This window comes from Rhinolophus sinicus, linkage group LG02 (assembly GCF_036562045.2).
Source record: "Rhinolophus sinicus isolate RSC01 linkage group LG02, ASM3656204v1, whole genome shotgun sequence".
Taxonomy (NCBI): Eukaryota; Metazoa; Chordata; class Mammalia; order Chiroptera; family Rhinolophidae; genus Rhinolophus; species Rhinolophus sinicus.
In genome coordinates, this window is record NC_133752.1 from 150709252 (window position 1) to 150734002 (window position 24751).

The following is a 24751-nucleotide window of genomic DNA, read 5'->3' on the forward strand; positions in this document are numbered from 1 at the left end:
TAAAGCCCAGGGCTTGGCACATCGGAAAGATGCAAATACAGCTTGTCTGCCCCAAACTGATAGGTGGGTGGATGGGTACACAGTGATCATGAAAGCTAAGCTAGATCTTGTACTAGTCAGGCCTGAAGTGTGGGGGAGAAGGCACCGTCACATCTGGCCACCCTCAGCCTGACTTTTCTTCTCCCTACTGACCCCTCAGATGCTTCAGAGGTGAAGAGTCTAGACCTGCTGGCCGCCTTACCTACACCCCCTCACAATCAGACTGAGGATGTCAGGTAGAAGTGGGGCCGGAAATTGGGATGAGGAATGGGGATGGGGGACAGGTTGCCTGATTTTCCTTTTGGTGAATGGCAGGTTTCAAGCAAGGCTGTGATACCTACTAATCTCTAGATTTGGGAGTGGGTGTCTGCAGGGCTATAGCAACAAATGTCTACTTGTGGCCCATAGGATGGAGAGTGATGAGGACAGTGATTCTCCTGACAGCATTGTGCCAGCTTCATCCCCTGAGAGCATCCTGGGGGAGGAGGCCCCTCGTTTCCCTCAGCTGGGCTCAGGCCAGTGGGAGCAAGAAGACCGGGCTCTCTCCCCTGTCATCCCTATCATTCCTCGGGCCAGCATCCCAGGTAGGTAGGGGCTCTGGCCATGGGCCACGCCAGGCTGAGCTGGGTCGTCAGAGCTTGGGTTTACACAGCTCCCTCTTTCTCATTCAGTCTTCCCAGATACCAAACCTTATGGGGCCCTGGACCTGGAGGCCCCTGGAAAGCTGCCTTCCACAACTTGGGAAAAGGGTAAAGGAAGTGAGGTGTCAGTCATGCTGACAGTCTCTGCTGCTGCGGCCAAGGTGTGTCCTGGGGGTGCCTCAGAGGCCTAGGGGATGCTGGTCAGAGGGCAGTCCCTAGATCTTGTCTGGATAAATTCAGTTGTTCAAAACTATGTACTGAGGACCTACTATGTGTGAAAGATAGAGGCTAGAGGCTGTGGGATTAGGGTAAATGAATCATGAATGGTCCCTGCCCTCGGGGGTTCATAGTCCTGTGGTAAAGACAACTCAACAAATAAGTGTGTATAATGCAACGTATGCTATAAGACAGCATGTCCCGTCACATTTGGTAGAACTGTTACTTTGAAATTGTTAGCAGGGTTTTTTGGTCAAAGAAAATGGGAAATCCCAGTTAAAACAACAAAACAGGGTTCTTTACTGCAAGACCCCTGAAACCCTTTAATTTGCTAATGTATATCATGGATCTCTCCCAAGTTGTGGATGTAATTTGTATCATTTCCTAAACTTAGTTGACACAGGCCCCTTTTTGTGATGTTCCTGTTAATGCCCACAGCCGTTTGGGAAAGGGCACTGTAAAACAAGTGTCTGAGAACAGCTGGATGGCACAGGCGCAGGACCGACTAGCCTCTTGGGGAGTTGTGTTCTAGGTGTCCGTGTTCCCACCAAGCCAAGTGGTAGTGCTCACTGTACACACTCTGCTGACATGGCTCTCTCCTCCCCTTCCCTGCCCTGGCAGAACCTAAATGGTGTGATGGTAGCAGTGGCAGAGCTGCTAAGCATGAAGATCCCCAACTCCTACGAGGTGCTGTTCTCAGAGAGCCCTGCCCATGCAGGCATTGAGCCTAAGAAAGGGGAAACTGAGGGTCCTGGTGAGTGTGGCAGGAAAGCTCCTTGGGACCTGAGGGAAATGATTCTGGTGAGAGGCTCTGACCCCCTCCTTCCTGCAGGCGGGAAAGAAAAGGGTTTGGGAGGCAAGAGCCCAGAAGGTGGCCCTGACTGGCTGAAGCAATTTGATGCCGTGCTGCCTGGCTATACCCTCAAGAGCCAGCTAGACATCTTAAGCCTCCTGAAACAGGTGGGTCTGGGGGAGAAAAAGAGATGGGTATCTGGCTAGGGCAGAGAAGGCAGAGAGGGCTTTTAGGGGAGTGGAATCTGGGTGGGAGGCGGGAAGGGGTTAGGGCTAGGGCTAGTTAAGTGAGGAGCTGGCACTAACCATACAGGGCTCATGCCCCTCTTCCCTACCCCCCACCCCCACCCATAGGAGAGCCCTGCCCCAGAGCTACCCACCCAACACAGCTACACCTACAACGTCTCCAATCTGGACGTGCGACAGCTCTCGGCCCCACCTCCTGAAGAACCCTCCCCACCTCCATCCCCCTTGGCGCCCTCTCCTGCCAGCCCCCCTGCTGAACCCCTGGTTGAACTCCCGGCTGAACCCTCAGCTGAGCCACCAGTCCCGTCGCCTCTGCCCCTGGCCTCATCCCCTGAATCTGCCCGGCCCAAGCCCCGAGCCCGACCCCCTGAAGAAGGCGAAGATTCCCGGCCCCCTCGGCTCAAGAAGTGGAAGGGGGTGCGCTGGAAGCGGCTGCGACTACTGCTCACCATCCAGAAGGGCAGTGGCCAGCAGGAGGATGAGCGGGAAGTGGCAGAGTTTATGGAACAGCTTGGCACAGCCCTGCGACCTGACAAGGTGCCTCGAGACCTGCGGCGCTGCTGCTTCTGTCACGAGGAGGGCGATGGGGCCACTGACGGGCCCGCCCGCTTGCTGAACTTGGACCTGGACCTGTGGGTGCACCTCAACTGTGCCCTGTGGTCCACGGAGGTCTATGAGACCCAGGGCGGGGCACTAATGAATGTGGAGGTGGCCCTGCACCGAGGACTGCTAACCAAGTGCTCCCTGTGCCAGCGCACTGGTGCCACCAGCAGCTGCAATCGCATGCGTTGTCCCAATGTCTACCATTTTGCCTGCGCCATCCGCGCCAAGTGCATGTTCTTCAAGGACAAGACCATGCTGTGTCCAATGCATAAGATCAAGGGGCCCTGTGAGCAGGAGCTGAGCTCTTTCGCTGTCTTCCGGCGGGTCTACATTGAACGGGATGAGGTGAAGCAAATCGCCAGCATCATCCAGCGGGGAGAGAGGCTGCACATGTTCCGGGTGGGGGGCCTTGTGTTCCACGCCATCGGACAGCTGCTGCCTCACCAGATGGCTGACTTCCACAGTGCCACTGCGCTTTATCCCGTGGGGTACGAGGCCACACGCATCTACTGGAGCCTCCGCACCAACAACCGCCGCTGCTGCTACCGCTGCTCCATCGCTGAGAACAACGGGCGGCCAGAATTTGTCATCAAAGTCATGGAGCAGGGCCTGGAGGACCTGGTCTTCACCGACGCCTCTCCCCAGGGTGAGCACTGGGCCCTGGAAGTGGTCATGTGGGGTTGGGCAAGTTTCTCCTGGAATCACCTTTATGGTGTTGAGAAGGGATCTGCAGGATCCTTGCAAGTGGTCTTCCTCCACCTTGGGGAGGCGGAGGCCTCTTGAAGATCCCCAGAGAAAGTATTTTAGCCTCTCTTACCGTAAATTCCCTTGTAATTGAAGATACGTTGCTTGTCTAACTTCATTCTGGCTCTATTTCCTATCCTCAGTGGAACAAAGGAATGCAGTTCTGAGACCCTGTTATCTGGCTCACCCAATCTGATCCTAACCACAAGTTCCTTTGGTTGCTTTTCCCTGGACAAAATTCTTTTGATCTTAGTTTTAGTGTTAATGGTGAAAATAACAGTAATAACAGTTATCTTTTAGTGAGCCTGTACTATATGCCACAAAATAAGCTAAGTGATTTATATAGGTTATTTTGTTCACCCAACCCTCTGAGGTAAGTACTGTTATTATGCCCAGTTTATATATAAAGAAACTGAGTCTGAGAGAGATTTAACTTTTTGGCTTAAGGTCCCATGGCCAGTACTAGAACCTGAACCCAAATCTTCCCAACACCAAAACGTGCCTGTTGCTCTGGCTCTCAGCAAGACCTGTGGCCTCTGCTCAGTCTCCTGGGCCTTGGCTTCATATTTCTGTGTCACAAGGCACTTTGATGTCCCCCCGGGGTGGGAAGGCTCCTGGCGTATTGAGGGAAGTGGAATTGCAAGGCCAGGAAGGGGTCCTGAATTGTCACACACCCTCGTGACGGAGGTGTGCAGCCTCCAGGAAACAACCAGTAGCTCCAGGTTCAGGTTAGGGCTGCAGTCTGAGCAGAAGTTGCCTCTAAGGGCTGCTCTCTTTCCTTGCCTCTTAGCTGTGTGGAATCGCATCATTGAGCCTGTGGCTGCCATGAGAAAAGAGGCCGACATGCTACGGCTCTTCCCTGAGTACCTGAAAGGCGAGGAGCTTTTTGGGCTGACGGTGCATGCTGTGCTGCGCATAGCTGAATCAGTAAGGAGGGGCCGGGGGCTGGGAGCTGGGGGCCAGGTGGGCACTGAGAACTTGGGTCCTGCTCCCAAAAGCACTCAGGCTAAGGTGAGCATGGCCTGTGCCCACAGCTGCCTGGAGTGGAGAGCTGTCAAAACTATTTATTCCGCTATGGACGCCACCCGCTAATGGAGCTACCACTTATGATCAACCCCACTGGTTGTGCCCGATCGGAGCCGAAAATCCTCACACACTACAAACGGTGAGCTTGTGGGGCTGGGACCAAGGCCTGTGGGTGTGGAGGTTGATAGGGACCCTCTGTCCAATTCTGAGGGTTCGGGGTTATAGAGGAGATTTTCCTTGGAGAGACTGGGGGTTCACTCTAGGCCTACTGATTAGAGGGTGCACAGGTATCACTAGGGTATCCCTTCTCCCTCAACCTGCTCAGGTATCCTGGGTTTACCTAGGGTCTAGGACAGACTTATCTTGGGCATCCTGGGAATGGCTGCTGGGGAGGTTATGGGTAGACACAGTGGTGAAATTTTGTGAACTATGTAAGGGACCCAGTCAACCTCCTTCCTCTCCTGTTTTGCTTCCAGAGGGCTTATGATTCTCCTAAACCTTAGATGCCCCGTGAGTGCTAGGGTCACCTTCCCTTCCCTAGGCTGAGTTGATTTCAAAAGTAAATAATTAGAAATATAATAGAAAAATAATAAAACCTTAAATTTGTATAGCACTTTATACTTTTTTTTTCAAAGCGTTTTCACATCCATTATCTCATTTGATCCTCACAACAACCTTATGAGGTAGGTAGGGCAGGTGGTATGACCCCAATTTTACAGCTGAGAAAACTGAGACCCAAAAAGGTTAAGTGACTAGATAAAGGTCACATAGCTGGGACCAGAACCTTACTTGTTGACTTGTGGTTCACTGTTCCTTCTGTGTACCATTGTAGCCTGACTCTGGTCCCTGGGTAGAGGGAGGCAGAACTCATGGTAGCAGGGCTTTTGTGAAGGCCTCTAGTTGCTCCACGGGCTGTTGGAGAGTGTCACACTCTACCCCAGTCAGCCCTAGTCCTTGATGCTCTATAACAGTGGTTTTCAAACTGTGTGTGTTCCAAAAAGCCCTGGAACACACAAACCAAGTGGGCAGAACTTGGCCCTCCCTGTGTGTAACTTCCCTTCCTCCAAATTGGATTCAACCAGAAGAGTTCCGTTTCCATCTAGTTTATGTATTGGAGTTCCAATAACATTTTGTTAAAGCAAAAAAAAAGAGAGAAAAAAGATTTCTGCTAAATAAAAGACTCAAAATGTTTGAAAACCACTGCTCTGGGATGGGCAAGAATTTGGCTGGTGCCCTAGGGTGGTGAAAAGGCATCCTGCCAGGCAGCAGTCATTCCCCTGCACTGAGCCATCTGCACAGAGCCCAATATTACGTCAGAGAAGGGGACAGTGTGAAGAAAGGAAAGGATACCACCTTTCGGCTGGGAATTCAGAGCCAGTTTTAATTTAAATCCAGCCCAATGTGGTAGACACGGCCCCCATTTTCAGGGCTTCTGGTTATGTTCAGGAGGTAGGACTCAGACGTTTGAGCAAACCGTGAGCTTAAATTCCAGGCCTGGGCTGCTTGGGGAATTCCTCCCAGAGGAGCATGGCCTTGAGTACGGTTTGGCAGGAGGGTGGTAGAAGGCAAGGAGATGGGAGAGCGGGCTCAGTGTAGGGGAATTGGTGCCTCCCCTCCCTCCACGCCCTACCCCCCCATCCTGGGCGGTGTGCCACCCAGGCTGTCAGAAGGGTCCCTGTAGCTAGTTGTTGCCTCACCAAAGCCAAGACCCAGATGCCTCCATTCCACTCCCAAGGCAGCACATGCCCCTAACTGGCACGCTGCGCGTCCCAGGGAGGAGGCGGGTGGTGCGCTTGGTCGGAGGGAGAGCTGCTGGTCATGGACTGTATCGCCTCCCAGGCCCCACACCCTGAACAGCACCAGCATGTCCAAGGCATATCAGAGCACCTTCACAGGCGAGACTAACACCCCGTACAGCAAGCAATTTGTGCACTCCAAGTCATCTCAGTACCGGCGGCTGCGCACTGAGTGGAAGAACAACGTGTATCTGGCTCGCTCCCGCATCCAGGGCCTGGGGCTCTATGCAGCCAAGGACCTAGAAAAGCACACAATGGTCATCGAGTACATTGGCACCATCATTCGCAACGAGGTGGCCAACCGGCGAGAGAAAATATATGAGGAGCAGGTATGGGCTGACAGAGAGGTCATCCTGGGGCGTGGTCCACACTCAGCCAAGGAGCAGGGGCAGGATGGGGGCCAGGGGAGCAAGTGGAAAGCTTGTGGGAGGAGGAGGTGAGAGGCGGGAGAAAGGAAGACGATGTGAAGCCACTGCCTGAGTCTGCTCCCGGATCCCACCACCACACCAGGGCCGTTCTGATACTCTTGCCCTTTCTGCAACTTCTGCCTTTCTAGAATCGAGGCATCTACATGTTCCGGATAAACAATGAACATGTGATTGATGCTACATTGACTGGAGGCCCTGCCAGGTGAGAAGAATGAGGAATGAGGGATTTAGGGGTTCCTGAGCGTGATATGCTGGGGGTGGGCCAACAGGGAACCAAAATCATCCCAACTCAATCACCTGGCATCCCTGACTGTCCCACTGCTTAGGTACATTAACCATTCCTGTGCCCCTAACTGTGTGGCGGAAGTTGTGACATTTGACAAGGAGGATAAAATCATCATCATCTCCAGCCGGCGAATTCCCAAAGGAGAGGAGGTGAGAGGCAGCACGCTGACTGAGGGACAAAGCAGCTCTCTTCTCTGCCGTTCCCCAGAGCCGAGTTCCAAGGCACTGCCCTCAGATCAGATCTTCTCTGCCCTCCCCACTGCCTCTGGGGTGCTGGCACTGATTCTGCCCTCTTCTCTTAACAGCTGACCTATGACTATCAGTTTGACTTTGAGGACGATCAGCACAAGATCCCCTGCCACTGTGGAGCCTGGAATTGTCGGAAATGGATGAACTAAAAAGCTTTGAGGCTACCAGGCAGGGGAGTCCCCCCACCCCCAACCTCTTCCCTGAAAGGGATGAGGGGGAAGAGAGGTAGCGGCCAGAGCCAGGACCCAGGGCTGGGGCTGCCGGCTGACCGGAGCCCCTGGAGTAGGAGGCTGGGGCAGAGGGCCCTAGGCCAAGCCCACCCTGGGCACCAGGGACAACCCTCTTCCCCGCCACCGGCCCCCAGGCTGGCATCTCTGCCCCCAGCTCCAGGAGGGGCCAGACAGAAGCAGCCATTGGGCATCTCAGGTTTGAGGGGGATATGGGCCGGGAACTACCCAGAAGCATCTGGGAGGCAGCAGGGAGGGGGGAGGAGGATATGTGGCCGGGCCTCACAGCCCTGCTGCTCCCACCGACCTCTCCGGCCCAACTCAAGGCTGCAAAGAGACTTGACTAAGCTTGACAATCCCAAAGGCCGGGTCCCACACCTGGCCCTGCCTGCCAGGTCCTGCCCCCACCCTCCCCCAACCCCTTCCCTCTCAATCTGTCTCTGTCTCCCTCTTCTCCTCTGTGTTTGTCTCTCTATGGGTTGTGTTTCCTTGTTTTCCACTCTGACAAATGCAACATGAATGGGAAAGAGGCGCCCAGCTGCCCAGGAGGGCAAGCCAGGCAAGCCGGGCAAGGAGACCCCGCACCCACACCTACCTCATTTAAGTGTTGGATTTTTTGCTGTTTTGAAATGTGAGACCCTCTCCAAGCCCCCCTACTGCCCCAACCCTCTCCCCCACCTCACTGCCCTCTTCTGAGTGGGTGGAAGGGGGGTAGGAGGAGGAAGAAAACAACAACAAAAAATCCATCTTTGTTTTTAATTCTGGGCATGGGATGGCGGTTGAGGCTAATGATGATGAAGATTGGGGATGACTGGCCCCTAGTTGCTCTAGGACTTCCTTCTCCATCTGGACATGGGGGCAGGAGGGGTGTGCTAAACCTAGGACCAGGCTATCTCCTTCCTGTTTTCCAAACCCCATCATGAGCCCATTTGCCCTCCAGCCCCTGGATGGGGTGGGTGGGTGGTAGGGTTTGGGCTATCCCTGAGTGGCATGCCCATACCCAGTGAGGCAGGGTGTGGCCCGGAGCTCCCACTTTCCCTCAGTCACCAAACTGCTGCTGGTCTGGTGGGAAGGGGTGGTGATGTGGGGGTGGGGAGCTTAGTGTCAGCGAGGGGAGGGTGGGGGGTATTTATCTATTTATACATGGGATTGTACATAGTCTTGTGGGGCATGGGGGAGCCGGCTGGAGGTGAGAACCCTCCCCTCTCCCCCACCCCCGGGGAGAGCAAATGTAAAACTACTAATTTTTGTGCTTTATATATTCTATATAAATATATCTATTTTCTTTTTACAAAACCAGTTTATAAATGGTAGGGGGGCGTGGGGCAGACACACGGAGCTCCCCTTGTGGGGGGGCCCCCTCCATTACCCAACCTACCGCCCTTTTCCTCACCCCCTCCTCACCACCCCCTGGCTGTGACTGCTGTAAGGTGGGGGTATAGAGGCTGGGCGATTCCCACCCCTATTGTAAAGTTGGACTATGTTATAACGCACAAAAGTGAGCTGGCCCCAGGGGGAGCCAGAGGGTGATGGGTTCCCTGCCTCCCTTTCCTTCCCCTTTCTGCCCAAGCTTGTGCTGCAGTTGAACCTCTTCCTGGGGGTAGGGGTAGATCTGGGTGGGTGAGGCCCCAGACCCCTCTCTGGTAGGGAGCCGTGGGGATGAAGATGAAGCTTATATGCAGTTCTCTCCTAGGGGCTGTGGGCAAAGGGCATTTTGTAATTAATATTTTCAAGAATCAAATGTCTGGAGTGTAGGGTGGGCTTGGTGGCGGTGGACGGGCAGGCCTGCTGGAGGGGGAGCAAGGTCGCTGTTGTGATTTTAGGTTTGTTTTTGTTTTGTTTTTGAATTTGGGGGGTTGCGGATTGATGGGGGTAGGGAGATTTTTTGTTTTGTTTTAAGCTGCTTCCTCAACTGTTTCAAGCTGCAAACGTTTTAGAGAATAACACACCCCCCCCACCCTCACAGAAACCACTGTAATTAAATCAGACAGTGGGGAGACTGGGCTGCTGCCCCCAAAGCCATTGGATGTTCCTTTTCCAAGAGCAAAAGGTCTAGGCTACAGGGAGGGGGAGATTGGCTCCTGTGAGTCAGGCTCTCATTGGAGCTTGGGCCCTGGGACTGGGAAAAGGGGAGGGGGCAGACTCTGTAAGCATATGCTAGGTATCCGATAGTCCTGTAGAATTTAGTGAAGAAACCTTATACAGTTTTTAATTTTTATATAAACTAACTCAGACCCAAGCTACAAGGTTGGAATTTTGGTTGTTGGTTTTTTTAAGTACCCCGCCTGTATAATTGCATCAGAATTCCCTCCTCCCTCCTCCCCCCCCCCCCCGTGTTTGTATTTTGGGTTGGTTTACACTTGCACATATTCAATTTTCAGTTTTTCCCCTTTACAGTCTTCTCCCCTCACCTCCAGGACCCTCCCCCTTTTTAAAAAATAAATCGCTGACAAGTGTGAATCCCGTGAAGACTTTATTTTGTGTTGTGTGTATCCTGTACAGCAAGGTTGGTCCTTCGTAACAGCGGATGAAATGATTCCCCTTTTTTAAAGCGCCCTCTCTCTCTCCACCCCCCAGCGCTCCTGTCCTTGGCATGTTTTGTATCAGCGATCATTCTGAACTGTACATAATTTATGTTGCAAGAGGCAAAGGGCAAGTTTTGGATTTTGCTTCTTCCAAGTTTGTTTTTAAACGACAAATAAAAAAAAAGAACATTTTAAATACAAGCGACTCCGTCCCGTCACCCTCGCCGTCGGCCGGACCTCTGAGGTCGGAGAGGCCCCGGGGAGGGCGGTTACCGGCAGGCCGCGCCGGAAGGGTGAGCTCCCCGCCTTCCGCCCTCGCCGGGCGTCTCCTTACGTAAGCGGAAGTGGCTCGCGGCACCGGACGTGGGGCGGGGCCTCCCCCCATAGCCAGCGAGCTTCCTAAAGTGAACGAAGCCAGCGGGCGCCGCTTGCGATGGAGACGGTGAGGAGCGCGGGAGCGCGACGGGGGGCGCTGTGGAGCCTGAGGCCCCGCTGGGGGACGGGGAGGCCCGGCCAGGGGCCGACGCGGGGGCGCAGGAAACAAAAAGCTGGGTGTCTGTCCTCTCCGTGACCCTGCCACTCCGTTCCTTCGCCGGGTTCATCCCCCAGCCCTGGGCCGCGCCGTTGCCTGCCTTCCGTCCGCGGTACTCGCAGTCGGGCTTGGCAGTGACACCTAGTTCCCTCCTTGGATCCCGCGCGCACCCGCGCGATCTCAGGACTGCTTTCTTCTTAGCACCTCAGGCCCCTCAGGTTTGCCTGAGAGCGCAGGGTTGTGACTCGGCTTTCCTGGGAGAGGCAGGGGGGTTCCGAGGGACCCCCGCTGGCAGGCAACACCAGGCCCTGGTTGTCTGAGTGTGATCCCTGCCATCCCTGGCAGGACGGACATCTGAAAGACTTCTGCTGCTTCGAGGTGTCCAGCGAGGTCACATTCCCATAATAAGACTGAAAAGAAGGGTTTCCCTGAAGGAGGGGATCAGTGGTATTGGCCGCTGTGCCCCTGGATAAGTTTTAGGTCGTGCCCTGCGCTGAGATTCTAAGCAGGCATGTTGGCATAACCATCACCCATTCTTGGCGAGCTGGCATTGACCCCTTGTGGCAGGTCCCTTCATTCTCCTCAAGGTGCTGCAGACTGCCTGCTACGTGGAGTCTTTTCCAGTACTCTGGAAGCCTTCCCATTCACTTCCCTCTCCGAGAGTTTATAACCATATAACTCTTTCTATCTTTATCGTCTGATGCTGCAGTTGTGTGCCTTTGTAGTTGTGTGCTGCAGCAGGTTCGCCTGTCTTTGGGTCGATTACCTGCCCAGTAATGATTTTACCGCGTCCTTTCTCTACCTGCAGAGAGATCATGTCCCTCAGGTTATAAAGAAGAAAACAAAGCAAAGTGGTAAAGTGATTTGCAATTGGTCACCCCGGCAAGGGAGTCAGTTCTTACAGATGAAGAGAATTTTGAGCAAAAATAAACAGTCTGATTCCAAAAATTCAAAATAATGCACTTTACAAGAAAGTTTTTACTTGTAAATGTTTACAAGGTATTTTTATATAGATTTTGTAATTTAAGCCTTGCATTTTATATACTGGGTCAGGTTCTTGGGATAGAAATTGTTTTAAAAAGAAGCAGAAAAGAAAACCCCTGCTTTGAAAATGTTCAGCATAACTGGAGTGGGGGGTGAGGGCAAGCCAGTGACAGCTGTTATTTAAGGTAAACAATAATAAATGCTATCATCAAGATGCAAAAAAAAGGGGCGGCCGGATGGCTCAGTTGGTTAGAGCGCAAGCTCTGAACAACAGAATTGCAGGTTTGATTCCCACATGGGCCAGTGAGCTACGCCCTCCACAACTAGATTGAAGGACAACGACTTGGAGCTGATGGGCCCTGGAGAAACACATTGTTCCCCAATAAAATAAGATAAAATGAAACATGCAAAAAAAGGGCTGTGGAAGCATAGCGGAGAAAGAACAGTGTGAGCAAGGCCATAGAAATTGGAGTATATAGATTAATTGGGGATGAGCTAGTCGCTTAACACGTTGCGTACGGCGGGGTTTAAATCCCTCGTGAAGATTCTCGTGATCCGTATGCAACGTGTTAATGTTGCTGGAGTTTTGGATTTTGATCACAGTGGGGGGAAAAAGACTGGAAAAGTAAGCTGAGGTCAGGTTGAAGGTATTGCATACCTCACTAAGTTTGATCTTTGTTTTGTAATAAGACAACCCATGGAAGATTTATGAGCAAGGCAGTGAGTTGCCTTAAGAATGTTCTTAACAGCTTTCTGTAACTGGATGGATCTACTTCAGGAGGTAGTGAGGTTGCTGGAGATGAAAGTCCTTTCCAAACCTGAGAAGCTTGGTAAGAGAACTTGGTGACAGCATGAAAGACAAATTAAAGAAGAAATAGATTTAGGTCCAGAAGACCAGTTTAGAGAATGTTGAAGTGAGAGGTAAAAGCCTAAATTAAACCTGTGAAAGTGGAAAGGAGAGAGATGGACTTGAGGCATTTCTAACATATCAGCTTAGCTGATAGATGTTAAGAACAAGTTTAAGTCATGCCCCGGTCTGCGATTCTAAGCAGACATGTTATGTTGGCATAGCTCATTCTTGAAGGAATCAGGACTACAGTTCTAGGCACCTGGGAGAAAGTAGTACAAAAAATAAAGATGGGAAGCACAGTAAGAATAATAGGATTGGAGGGACGGATGCTGTTTTGTTCCGTAGTGAAGCATTTGAGGAGTTTCTGTGACATCTGTGGTTCTGTGGTTGTCCAGCAAACAATTAGAAATATGGATCAGGAGTTTGGGAGAAATTGTGAGTCTTTGTGTCAGATCTAGCCTGTGTCTCTACTAGTATTTTGTGGTACCTTATGTTATTAAAAGTAGAGGGGAGTGGACATAATTACCCCACTTCTGAGTGGAGAAACAGGCAGAAAGATAAAGTAATATTCAGTTGTGTCTGACTCACTTCTGTAGGTATCTGTCTCTGTTTAGCTGTATGTCTCTTTTCTCTTTATAATGTAGTCTTAGGTCTCTGTTCACATCAGTTGGCAGAATTATCATCAATTTGAGAGTTATAAAACAAAACAATATGCAAAATCCCATGCTGGATGGTATGAGGGATACAAAGAAGTTAGTTCCAAGCTTCCAGGAATTTGTAATCTGTTTGGATAGATAACGAACAAAATAACTGTAGCACAGTACAGTATGTCAGTATTATATGATGGATACAATAATTGCTACATGTAGCTCTTTCTGCGTCTTTGTATATAATCTTTGCCAGACTGTTATATACCATGTATCTTTAGCCCTGAACAGCCCTCTCTTCCACTTACAGTTGATGAGGTTGTTGTTCCAATCGCCTTGCCAAAATTTCAGGCCATGTTGATAGTCTTATGCAGCCGAGAGAGGAGAGAGGGAGATTATCCCCGTCCCCCCACGGCCCATTAGGGGAGGGAAGTTTAGGGCTGTCCTGCCAACTTGACCCTGCCTACCAGCCAACTTCCCAGGTTCAGGCCAAGCCCTTTAACTTCATACTACTACAGCAGCTATGGAGGTGAAGTACGACTTTAAGTTAGTTTGAGAATATTACCCCAATTAAATGGAGCCAAACTGTTGATTCCAGTGGATGAAAATTATCATGACACCTCCTGGGTTCCTAGATAGCAATGAAATTTCCAAATGTTCCCACTTGAGGGAGCATAGCGATAGTTCTGAAGGTTTCTGTGTATTCGTAGCACTCTCTAAGCTCAGACTGTCATGAGCATGGAAACTGAGAAAACCAGCATCCTCTGGGCTGTGGCAGCCTTCGACTCACAAGGATGCTGAGCGGACTCATCTCCCCAGTTTTAGAATGTTTGTGCTGCTCCTCCACCCCTCCGTCATTCAAGCTTTGCCTGCCTGTCTCTGACAGTCAGCTGCTGGGATCTTCCCCAGATGTGGTCTTCTCCCCGGTGCTCACAGCTATGCTCAGTGTTTGGGGGAAAGCCGTGTTGTCTCTGGCTTCTAGGTTTTTATAAAGTAGATCTGTGAGAATCTCGTGGGGCCAGCCATAAACTCAGATTTTCTAGTCTCAGCTTTTAGGACCTAATGTTTCATTAGGCAGTGTAGTATATAAGGACTTGAGTTTGGAGCCACACGGATCTGTATTCAAATACCTATTTCCACCCCTTACCAGCCATGTGACCTTGGGCAGGTTGCTTAATATTTCTTGAACCTCAGTTTCCTGATCTGTGAAAATAAGGCTAAGAATAGTGTTTACCTCAGGGTTGTTATGAAGGTTAAATGAGATAATACTTCAAAAGGGTTTTATAGTGCTTTAAAGGAAGTCATTAGTTCCCCAGCCCTTCTCCTAATGGTAGGCTAAAGTGGATGGAGCCTAGAATAGGCTCAATCTCTGTTTCTCGTATCTCTCCAGGTCACTTCTTCAGAGAGCTTCCTAGCTGTGGAAAACGAGCATCTCCAAGGTAAGTTTACTGAAAAAGGGAGATTGGGTATGAAAGCAGTAGCCTGATCCTGTCGTCTTCAGCAGTGCTTTTGTACCTCCCTCAGGGTCTCCCCTGGGAAAATCAAAGCTGCGCCAGATAATGTGCCAAACCATACACATCAGGCACAATAATTTGACAAGATCACCCAGGAATAAATCTTGGGCAGGATGGGGATGATCAATATCTTCAATATTCAGAGCACTTGAGAGAAACTTTTGAGATCTAGGGAAAACTTCCATAGGCAACTTGAGCTGGCTAACCAGGTTTTAGAAGTCCCTGGTGTTTTATGAGTAGCCCAGAAATAGTGCCACTAGGATTTTATCATCCAGCAAGCTCACTGAAACCACTAAGTGTATACAAGAAATTATAGAAAGGCTTTAAAAGCTCTTAGAACTAATCTAGAAATAGAGGTACTAAACCCTAAAATCCAAGCAATCCCAGCGCCTGCCCAAATACCTGGTTAGGATGGAATGTTCCAACTCAAGGTCATCTAGAAAAGAGGCAGAACTTACAGGCATCTCTGCTAAAGGATTTTGCCCAGGATCACTCTTAAGTTTTCTAAGGATACATTTATGGCATTAGGAGTACACACTTCCTCAGAGGCTTGAAATATGGGCTGAGATCCGAGGACATACTAAGGGTGTATGAGTTCGCCATAAGAATTTTTTAATGTTCTGTTTTCATTTTGTTGGTATCCAAAAAAAAGTTAATATACTCATATTTTGAATGATCTGGATGGCTCTTCATAATTGAGTACTGCCGCATGGTATCAGTGTCTGTTAGGTTTCTGAGGACATTTGCATTAACACCAGGGCAGGGGTCAAAAGCTCACATTGTCTACATGGACCAAGCCGTGATGTGGGCTGCATACAACTATGACAACCTATAGATCTCATGGCGTCTAAAAGGAGGCAGCAACAATCCAGGTCTGGTCATTTGATACTGTTCTAGAATTCAAGACCCAGTTTTGTCAGATCTTCTGATTTTGAAAAGAAACTAAGAATTTGGATTTGTATGTAAATCTCCAGATCTTTAAAAATTTGGCATCTTGATTTATTTTTAAAACCCTGGGAAAGCCAAATCAAATATGTCTGTAGGCCTGTAGCCTAAAATGGTAGTATTTTACTGTCAATGTAATGTGTCTTAAACTGATGTCAAAAGACATGTTCTTGGGAGTCTGTGGGTTTTCCAATTTGAAAAACAATGGTGAGCTTCCAGTTAAAGATGGTGGTTTAAATAGATGCATCTACTTTTGTTCCTTCACCAAAAGCCACTAAAACAACCATAAAGGAATTTTTTTAAAAAAAGGTTCAAACCCACCAGAATAAGAAGAACAAGAGAGGAGACAATAGCAATGAATTTTTGGAAACTGGAAAGCAGATGGAAGAGTGGTAAATGACTTAGCAGACCTGAGAAAAATGAATTATAAACTAGGGGAAAGACAAAAAGGATTGAAGGTCTGAGAAGCAGTCAGATCCCAAGACTCCCTCCTCCGTTGAGTGCAGCTGGGTAACTCCCCTTTCCAACTTTGGCAAAGACTGGCCATCCGGAGAGGGGCTCAGGCCCAGTTGACTGAGGGCTAAGGTACTAGACTAAACACAGGAGCATGAACTGAACTAGACTAAATGCGGAGACCCCAGTCCTCGTCCCCCATCCAACTTCCAGAATGCTGACAGAAAAGACTTCACCCTCCAAGCACAACATTGAATAAATAATCCTCTCCAGAATCCCTTGAGGAAAAAGCCCTAAAAAAAATATGTATTGAGTGTTGGCATCCAAACAGCTCACAGTCAACAAGGCTCACTTCCGCACTCAGAGCTTCCAATCAGCTTTAAAGACTCCACTCTTAACATATGGTTTGAATCCTCCTTTAAACCAAGGATTACCAGACGTCTAAAGAAAGCGTCTAACGTTAAAAAAAAAAAAAATGATCCAGACTGCCCCCACCATGAAAAGAAACAAAGAAAAAGCAACAGAGGGGAAAAGTCAATGCATAGAGAAGAAAACCTTTTAAGTTAACATTAATGTGTACTCAGATAAAGAATATATTAACACCTTGAAACAAGTACAGGATACAATCTTTTTAAAAAGTTTCAGGGGTGGCCGGTTAGCTCAGTTGGTTAGAGTGTGGTGCTAATAACACCAAGGTTGCCGGTTCTATCCGCACATAGGGCGCTGCGAGCTGCACCCTCCTTAAAAAAATAAATAAATAAAATACAAATAAAAAAAGTTTCAGAAAACAAAAAGATCTTGGACATTTAAAATATAGTGGTTGGGACGACCGGTTGGCTCTGTTGGAGCGCAGTGCTCATAACACCAAAGTTGCAGGTTCGATTCCCACATGGGCCAGTGAGCTGCGCCCTCCACAACTAGATTGAAAACAACGACTTGACTTGGAGCTTATGGGTCCTGGAAAACCACACTGTTCCCCAATATTCCCCAATTAAAAAAAAAGAAAAAATTTAAAAACTATATATAGTAGCAAAAATTTAAAAGTAGGAGGTTTGGAAATCAAGTTGAGGAAATCTCCGAGAAGTAGAATTAAAAATCAAAGAAGTGAAAAAAAAAAAATCAAAGAAGTAGAAAATAGGAGAGAAAAGATATTTTAAAAACAACTCACCAAAACAACAACAAAAAAATCCTTAAAGGGTCAGTCTAGGAAGTCCAATAACTAAATAATAGGAGTTACATACAGAAAAAGAAAAATGACAACACAGAGCAAAGAAAATGATCAAAGAAATAATTCAAGAACATTTCCTAGAACTGGAGGACAGTTTTCATATTGAAAGGACTCATTGAATATTCAGCACCTTGGATGGAATTGACCCACCCAAAGCACAACCATCATGAGATTTCAAAATGCTGGAAACAAAAAAAAATCCTGATTTTCCAGAGAGAATAAAAACAAGTTACATACCAAGAAACAGAATTGCTTTAGACTCTCGACAGAAGCTAGAAGACAATGAAGCAATGCCTTCAACATTTTGCAGAAAAATAAGTTCCAATGTAGAATTCTGTATCCAGCCAAATTCTAAATCAAAGATGAGGGTAAAATAAAGGTATCTCTAGACTGCAAGGTCTCAAAAAATGTACCTCCCATGTAACCTTTCTCAGGAAGCTACTGGAAGATGTGCTCCCCCAAAACAAGGGAGTATTCAAAAAGATGAAAGCATGGGACTGAGGGCACAGGAGAGCCAATACTGGGGAGCTGTGCAAGGTGTCCTCTGCATGGTGATGAAGGAAGGCCTCAGGATACAGCTGTGCACACCAGGCCGACCAGCGCAGATCTGAGCAAGTCAGAAGGCTGCAGAGAGACTGCTTTGGGTAGTTTAAATTGATAGACTATCTAATGCTTCTGAACTTCTTGAGAGGAGATTTAAACAACTGGTGAAGAGTTAAGGGGTTGAATTAGATATAAATACCATACATAGAAAATTAAGCAGATGAAAAGACAAGACAATTATTGACTCCAGGGAAAACAAAATTGACAAAGAAAGGAAAGAAAGGAAGGAAGAAAGAGAGAAAAGAGTTTATTATTTGGCTTAGCTCTGAATAATGAATATTCGGTCAAAATTATTTAAATATTGATGTACCTAACATTATACTTTAACTTCTGGAAGGATGGGAGCATGGGTGGTACATGTTTTGTAATGGGATCCTGGTGGAAAAGAGAACTAAAAATTCTCATCTTCCTTGGATGATAATAGATAATGCCCCAAAGTGAAACAATCAAAAAGGAATAATCTGAGTCTGTTACATATGGATCTTGAAATAAGTACCAAAAAACCCAGCTGAAATAGTTCTCTTCTCTGGTACAGGGAAGGGGGTGCCAGGCACTGCAGTTTTTCTTGACAAAATTTGTAGAGTTATTTGACTCTTTAAATTGTGTACCTGTGCAGCAACTTTGGTATAAAAAATAAAGACAAACAACTGGGTAGTATTTAAGCGCATGAGCTTTGGAATCAGGTAGATCTGTGTTTGAGTCTTTCTTGTCACTTACTAATGGTATGAACTTGAGCAGTTGATTTAACTGCTTTCCCCGTTTTCTCATCTGAAAAATGAGGACACAATTTGCCTTACAGATTTGTTATAAGGATTAAATGATGTAATGTTTTTAAGTACACATAGCATAGTAGGTAGCACATTTAAACTATTATTTTGGGGGTTGCTTCTCCCATTTAGAGCAAGCAATTAAAATCAGAAGACTGGAAAGGTAAACACAGCCAGGGTCTCCCATTTGTCTAGAATAGGTGGGCTGATTTCTTATTCACAGGGTCTTGCATCACAGGATGGACTCTCAGGGTGTTTGGGGCCAGATTGATTGCACACTGGGCTCCAAGTTCATGTTGATCAGAAGTGGCCCAGCTTGGACCATAACTTTCTCATATGCAGGTCTTAGAAGAATTTTAAGAGGTTTATTTGAATTTCAAATAATTACATCTTTTTCTTTTTTTTAAAGATTTTATTGGGGAAGGGGAACAGGACTTTATTGGGGAACAGTGTGTACTTCCAGGCCTTTTTTTTCCAAGTCAAGTTGTTGTCCTTTCAATCTCAGTTGTGGAGGGTGCTGTTCAGCTTCAAGTTGTTGTCCTTTCAGTCTTAGTTGTGGAGGGCACAGCTCAGCTCCAGGTCCAGTCGCTGTTGCTAGTTGCAGGGGGCACAGCCCACCATCCCTTGCAGGAGTCGAACCACCAACCTTGTGGTTGAGAGGATGCGCTTCAACCAACTGAGCCATCCAGGAGCTCAGCGGCAGCTCAGCTCAAGGTGCCGTGTTCAATTTTAGTTGCAGGGGGCGCTGCCCACCATCCCTTGCGGGAGTCGAGAAATTGAACTGGCAGCCTTGTGGTTGAGAGCCCACTGGCCCATGTGGGAATCGAACCGGCAGCCTTCGGAGTTAGGAGCACGGAGCTCCAACCGCCTGAGCCACCGGGCCGGCCCCTCAAATAATTACATCTTAATTGAAAAAGAGTACAAGTGAAAATGTGCTAAATATATGAAAGGGAAAATTTGAGTTAAAGATGAGAAAAAAACTTTTAGACTTAAAACAAGTTAATGAAAGATATAAACTTTCTGTTTTAGTCAGCCATCTTTTGCCTAAGAAGCCATTTGATAGAGTCCTACTGGAGATGGGGGTTGGATGGAATGGTTTCTAAGGGGTTTGTTTCTAATGGAACAGTAGAGACAAAACAGATAAAATAGGGGGCCTTATAAAAAATTATGCTCTAAATATTTGAGCAACTACCACACTGTTTTATTTTCTGCCTCTTTTGATTGTGAATTGTTGTATGGAAGGAAGCTACTAACTATCCCACCCTATGCAGAGACCCCAGAATCCAACAATAGTGTGTATACTTCCTTCATGAAGTCTCATCGCTGCTATGACCTGATTCCCACAAGCTCCAAATTGGTTGTATTTGATACTTCCCTGCAGGTGGGTGAAATCCTCTTTTTCCTTCCCTCTTGAGCCTCTAGTTCAATACCTCTCATCCTAACTCATCCCAAGGATAATATCCTTGTCGTTCTCTGGGGTTAATCTCATGTTTTCCCCAACATACCCAACCCCTTTTTCGTTAAAGCCCATGAATTTCCCTTTGTGAATATAATTCTTTCGGCTATAGGTGAAGAAAGCTTTCTTTGCCTTGGTGACTAATGGTGTACGAGCTGCCCCTTTGTGGGATAGTAAGAAGCAAAGTTTTGTGGGTAAGCAAACGTGTCTGGAACACGGTATTATTGGTGTGTCGTGCTGGGCACAGGGACACGTTTTGCGCAGTGCTGAGTGCTCTTGTCTTGGCCTCTAGGTATGCTGACCATCACTGATTTCATCAATATCCTGCACCGCTACTATAAATCAGCCTTGGTAAGGGACCTTAGTCCAATGACCAAAGCCACTTCCCCTGCCCAAAGCCCCTCCTTCTCATTTCCTTTTTTCCAAGCAAAACACAAGAGGTTTAGGAAGCAGGGAGATCAAATCTCAAGTTCTGTTGCTCCTGCTTCCAGGTACAGATCTATGAGCTGGAAGAACACAAGATAGAAACTTGGAGAGGTATGTAGAGAATTGGGGGTTGTGAGAGGAAAAAGGGATGGAGTTTCCTGAGAAATGGTGTTATTCTGTGACCCTTCTTTTTGCCTTCAGAGGTGTACCTACAGGACTCCTTTAAACCACTTGTCTGCATTTCTCCTAATGCCAGGTGAGTTCCAGCTACCCATTTGCTAGAAAGGGAAGAGCCTTGCCGTGGTATAGCTAGACACCCAGAGATCCAGGGGCAGAAGAGAGAAAAGACACCACACACACACACACACTACTTCCCTCCCCCAACCATCACTTTTCCCTGTTTATAAACACACTTTACGGAGCTATTTAACTACCCTCAGGCCCAGTACGTGGAACTTATCATTATTCCCCACCTTTCCATAGCTTGTTTGATGCTGTCTCTTCATTAATTCGGAACAAGATCCACAGGCTGCCAGTTATTGACCCAGAATCAGGCAACACCTTGTATATCCTCACCCATAAGCGCATCCTCAAGTTCCTCAAATTGTTTGTAAGTGCTCCTTGGCCCAGTTTTTACTTCCTATATACTGGGTGGGAAGGATATCCAAGGGTGGTGTAGGGGGCCTTGAAAATCAAGCTGATGTTTCCTTCCTCAGATCACTGAGTTCCCCAAGCCAGAGTTCATGTCTAAGTCTCTGGAAGAGCTACAAATTGGCACCTACGCCAACATTGCTATGGTCCGCACGACCACCCCTGTCTACGTGGCTCTGGGCATCTTTGTACAGCACCGAGTCTCAGCCCTGCCTGTGGTGGATGACAAAGGTGAGAGATTGGGTAGAAGGTGAGGGAGGGCTCCAGGGAATCCAGGGTGGCTCTGGGAAAATCTGCCCCCTCAGCTCAGCCTGGAGGGTGATTCTGTGGGCAGGGGAGCCTTGGATGCCAGATCCTCCTTGCTGAGCTGCCTCTGTCCCCCTAGGGCGTGTGGTGGACATCTACTCCAAATTTGATGTTATCGTGAGTGATTGTGGAGGGCTTGGGAGGTAGGGGAAGGGGTGGTGTGTTGAATGTGGAGAGGGAGAAGAAGAGAGCCTCTTCTGGGACCTAAGAATTTTAAGACGCTTCCAAGCTTTCAAATCCTATTTGAAAAGGAATTGAATGAGCTGGGTGTGGCTTGTGGGCATGGCTAATAACTGCTCTAAATCCCTCTGGCGAGGTTGGGTGGGCTCAGGGTTTGGGGGCTGGCTCCCTCCCTTCCCTGCAAGCACCTTCTCCTCTCTCCCCAGAATCTGGCAGCAGAAAAGACCTACAACAACCTAGATGTGTCTGTGACCAAAGCCTTACAACATCGATCACATTACTTTGAGGGTGTCCTCAAGTGCTATCTGCATGAGACCCTGGAGACCATCATCAACAGGCTGGTGGAAGCAGAGGTGGGGGGGCAGCCATGAGAGTGCGGTTCGGCGAGGTGGGCATGAAGGGCTCCCCCTAACCAAGGCTGGCACTAAACATGTCTTTCTCCCTTGTTGCTCTCTGCAGGTTCACCGACTTGTAGTGGTGGATGAGAATGACGTCGTCAAGGGAATTGTGTCGCTGTCAGACATCCTGCAGGCCCTGGTGCTCACAGGCGGACAGAAGCCCTGAGCTGGGGGTGGGGGAGGCGGCACCAGGTGGAATGCCCACTCACTGCCTGCCCAGAGCTCTGCGAACCACAGACGGAACCTTGAGAGACTTGGGACTCTGTTCCCTGCTCAGGAGCCCCCTGCCCTTCTACCTGGGAGCTGGGGAAGGGAGTAGGGGAGGAAGGAGAATGGATTTTTAGCTGTCCTAGCCTCACACATACACGTGAGGAAAACTTTTCAGCCCGGCCCATCCTAGCCCGTCCTCTTAGGCGTAGCCCATCTCCTGGGTGAGTCATGGACTCTGTGCCCCTCGGGCAATTCTGATCTCTAAGAGATCCCAGACCTCAGCCAGCCTTTACCTCTATCTCCATCCCTGACTCCACCCTAAGATAATAGCACAACAAAACTCTTCATAAAAATATTTTTATTCATCTGTTTCATGCTATATGGAGGAGGCTGAGTCCATTTAGTGACATTTCTTCCCATAAGGGGCGTGGGGAGAATAGTGGGGAGGACAGCCTTTGGGTTCCTGTGCTATATATGAAGGGAGGTGGGTTAGGTGGAGGAGTAGGGCAGAGTGCTTAGCTGAGGTTATTGCTTTTCATGGCAAACTTAATTAAAATGACAGGAACCTCTTCATGGTATTGCAGTGTTTGCTTTTTGTAGTTGATACTACGGTTCCAACCTTCCGACTTCATATGGCTTCTTCAACTCAAAAATAACAATAATAATAGCACACACGCTTATATAAAACTGTGTCAGACACCATTCTCAGTGCTTGACATATATTAATTTATTTAATCCTCAGAACAATAGTGGATATTATTCCAGTTTTATAAATTTAAAAGAAATGGCACAGAGAGGCTATGTAACTAGCCCAGGGCCACACAGCTAGTAAAAAGTAGAGCTAGGATTTGAACTCAAACAGTCTGGCCCCAGAGCTCATGCTCTTTACCACTACACTAGACTTACTACTACTTTTCTATATCTCTGTTCATAACTGTTCCCCACCCTATTCCCTACAGTCGTCCTTAATTACCCCACTTTCACCTCTGCCTGGACCGTAGCTGGGACCCCAGGAAAATCTCATAACAGTGTTAGGTCTCCAGAGTATACAGAATACCTGTATTCTTTAGGCAGAGAGACATGCCACCATCATTAGACTTTCTTAGGGAAGGTTGGACTCTGGATTTTGCTGAACTGTCTTTGAACATACAAATCCCTTGTGATTCTTCCAAAAAGGGAATGAGCTGGAAGATAGGGGGTGGGGAAGCAGCAGGACTGTGGTCTCCCCATCAGACCCTTTTCCTGTGCTGAAACCATGTGAGCCAAAACAGCAGTACCAAACAACATAAGGACACCTAGATTGTTGGGTAAGAGCCAAATTCTGGGTACTGTCTCACCACTGCCTTGTAGTTGTGCTACCATTTGTCTTGGATATCAAGACCAAAAGCAATTTCAGAGCAACTCCTTTCCCCTACCTGCACTGTGCCTATGAACACAGCCATAGCATACGGGTCCCTCCAAACCAGGCTTCTGATAGAACACGGGGAAAGAGCATCAGTGCTACATCATGGCCTCAAAGAAGCCCTGCTTGTGCATTTACCTCTTCACAGCTCTCGCAGCACATTCCCAGACTTGAGGGAGGGAGGCATTCCAAGTTATTAGAATTAGGGTATGTTTATGTGTGGGGGTGGGTGCATGGAGGAAAGGACAGATGTCTTGTGTCACATTCCATCATGAAATGGGGTTTGTCTAGGGAGGAGGCAAGGGTTTTAAAAAGCCTTAGGACTCTGGGGGAACCTAGGTGGAAGGAGGCACCTTCAAGCAAAGAGCCATCAGTGCAGCTGGTAGGTGTAAAGTGGGGTGGTCAATGGGTGGGATAGGCAATGTGGGGGGTTTCTCTAAAGGTCCATGTAAGGGAGCAGGAGGTCTGGGTTTTGTTGCTCTGGTTCTCGGTAAGTCAGTCTCTGCCCAGCAACAACCCTCCTGGCCCTATCCCCTTAACAGAATAGGTCTGTGCCCCAAGGGCTGCAGGTACTTTAACGGAAAACCAGTTGGGATCTCCTGCTTCTCCCATTCCCCTCTAAAACCCAACCAGTCTCAGAGTCTGAGGATGGAGCAGAAGGAAAGACAAGTAACAAAATTTGGGAGCCGCATAGCCTTCTCTTCTTACCTATTCCTTTCAGGAGAGGCAAATTATCCCTTCTGTCTCAGGAACCATACACACTCTTCCCCCACTTCCCCAAACCCCTCCCCTCCACTGGAGCTGCTGCCATGGTTGCCAGGCATGGTTGCTAAGTCTCTGCATGGAAGGGTTGGCGTGGGCTGTGCTGCCACTAACATTACCATGGTGAATCAGGGGACACCTGGTATAAGCTTGGGGGGAGGGATCATATGGATTTAAGCAACAGTCCCCCAGGACAGTATGAGGCTAAAAGGTGAACACCTTGAGCACCACTTCAGGTGAGGGCTGAGTGAGCTAGGCATTGTGATAGTGGTGACAGGGAGCGCTACGTTGAAAAACGGGGGCCACTTTTATCATCTGGGTTGCTAGGGGATTTGGTTTTGGTCAAGGGAGCACACCGTTCCTCCTCCAGCCCCTCTGAAAGGGTGCAAATGCATAAGCACCCAGTCCTCCATAAGGCTGGCAGAGCTGTGTGGGCACAGAACAGTATGACCCAAAAATTCTGGCTTCTGGTTTGGGGGAGAGAGCACGTTACGGGGAGAGGGCTGCCTGGATGCCCAAGGACAAACATCTACAATGGAAGTGTAGGGCAGCTTCTATGGCCAAGACACATTTCTGTGTCCTGCTGTACCAGCAGCCCTGGGCTACAGTTAAGGGTATGG

General features: G+C 48.5%; 2 protein-coding genes across 9 annotated transcripts in view; both read left to right on the forward strand.

Moving 5' to 3' along the window:
• KMT2D (lysine methyltransferase 2D) overlaps positions 1 to 9752 on the forward strand; it is a 40649-nt gene extending 30897 nt beyond the window's left edge. For 7 of the 8 annotated variants that reach the window (XM_074325745.1, XM_074325747.1, XM_074325751.1 and 4 more), the window contains exons 44-55: positions 200 to 275; positions 448 to 623; positions 711 to 841; positions 1518 to 1650; positions 1729 to 1856; positions 2043 to 3183; positions 4072 to 4208; positions 4316 to 4446; positions 6147 to 6432; positions 6660 to 6733; positions 6858 to 6966; positions 7122 to 9752. In XM_074325745.1, the coding sequence (XP_074181846.1) occupies positions 200 to 275; positions 448 to 623; positions 711 to 841; positions 1518 to 1650; positions 1729 to 1856; positions 2043 to 3183; positions 4072 to 4208; positions 4316 to 4446; positions 6147 to 6432; positions 6660 to 6733; positions 6858 to 6966; positions 7122 to 7214 (2615 nt within the window). In that variant the 3' untranslated portion in view covers positions 7215 to 9752. Of the gene's footprint in view, positions 1 to 199; positions 276 to 447; positions 624 to 710; positions 842 to 1517; positions 1651 to 1728; positions 1857 to 2042; positions 3184 to 4071; positions 4209 to 4315; positions 4447 to 4942; positions 6104 to 6146; positions 6433 to 6659; positions 6734 to 6857; positions 6967 to 7121 lie in introns of those variants that run through there. The other variant, XM_074325752.1, reaches the window with a different exon arrangement.
• Positions 9753 to 10114: 362 nt separating this feature from the next.
• Positions 10115 to 22536, forward strand: PRKAG1 (protein kinase AMP-activated non-catalytic subunit gamma 1). The gene is made up of 12 exons (XM_019724673.2): positions 10115 to 10259; positions 14221 to 14269; positions 19612 to 19721; positions 19909 to 19990; positions 20089 to 20147; positions 20288 to 20333; positions 20424 to 20478; positions 20706 to 20832; positions 20939 to 21104; positions 21259 to 21296; positions 21566 to 21712; positions 21819 to 22536. The coding sequence occupies exons 1-12, from the start codon at positions 10251 to 10253 to the stop codon at positions 21921 to 21923; spliced, it is 993 nt and encodes a 330-aa protein (XP_019580232.1). The 5' UTR covers positions 10115 to 10250; the 3' UTR covers positions 21924 to 22536.
• The last annotated feature ends 2215 nt before the right edge of the window (positions 22537 to 24751 follow it).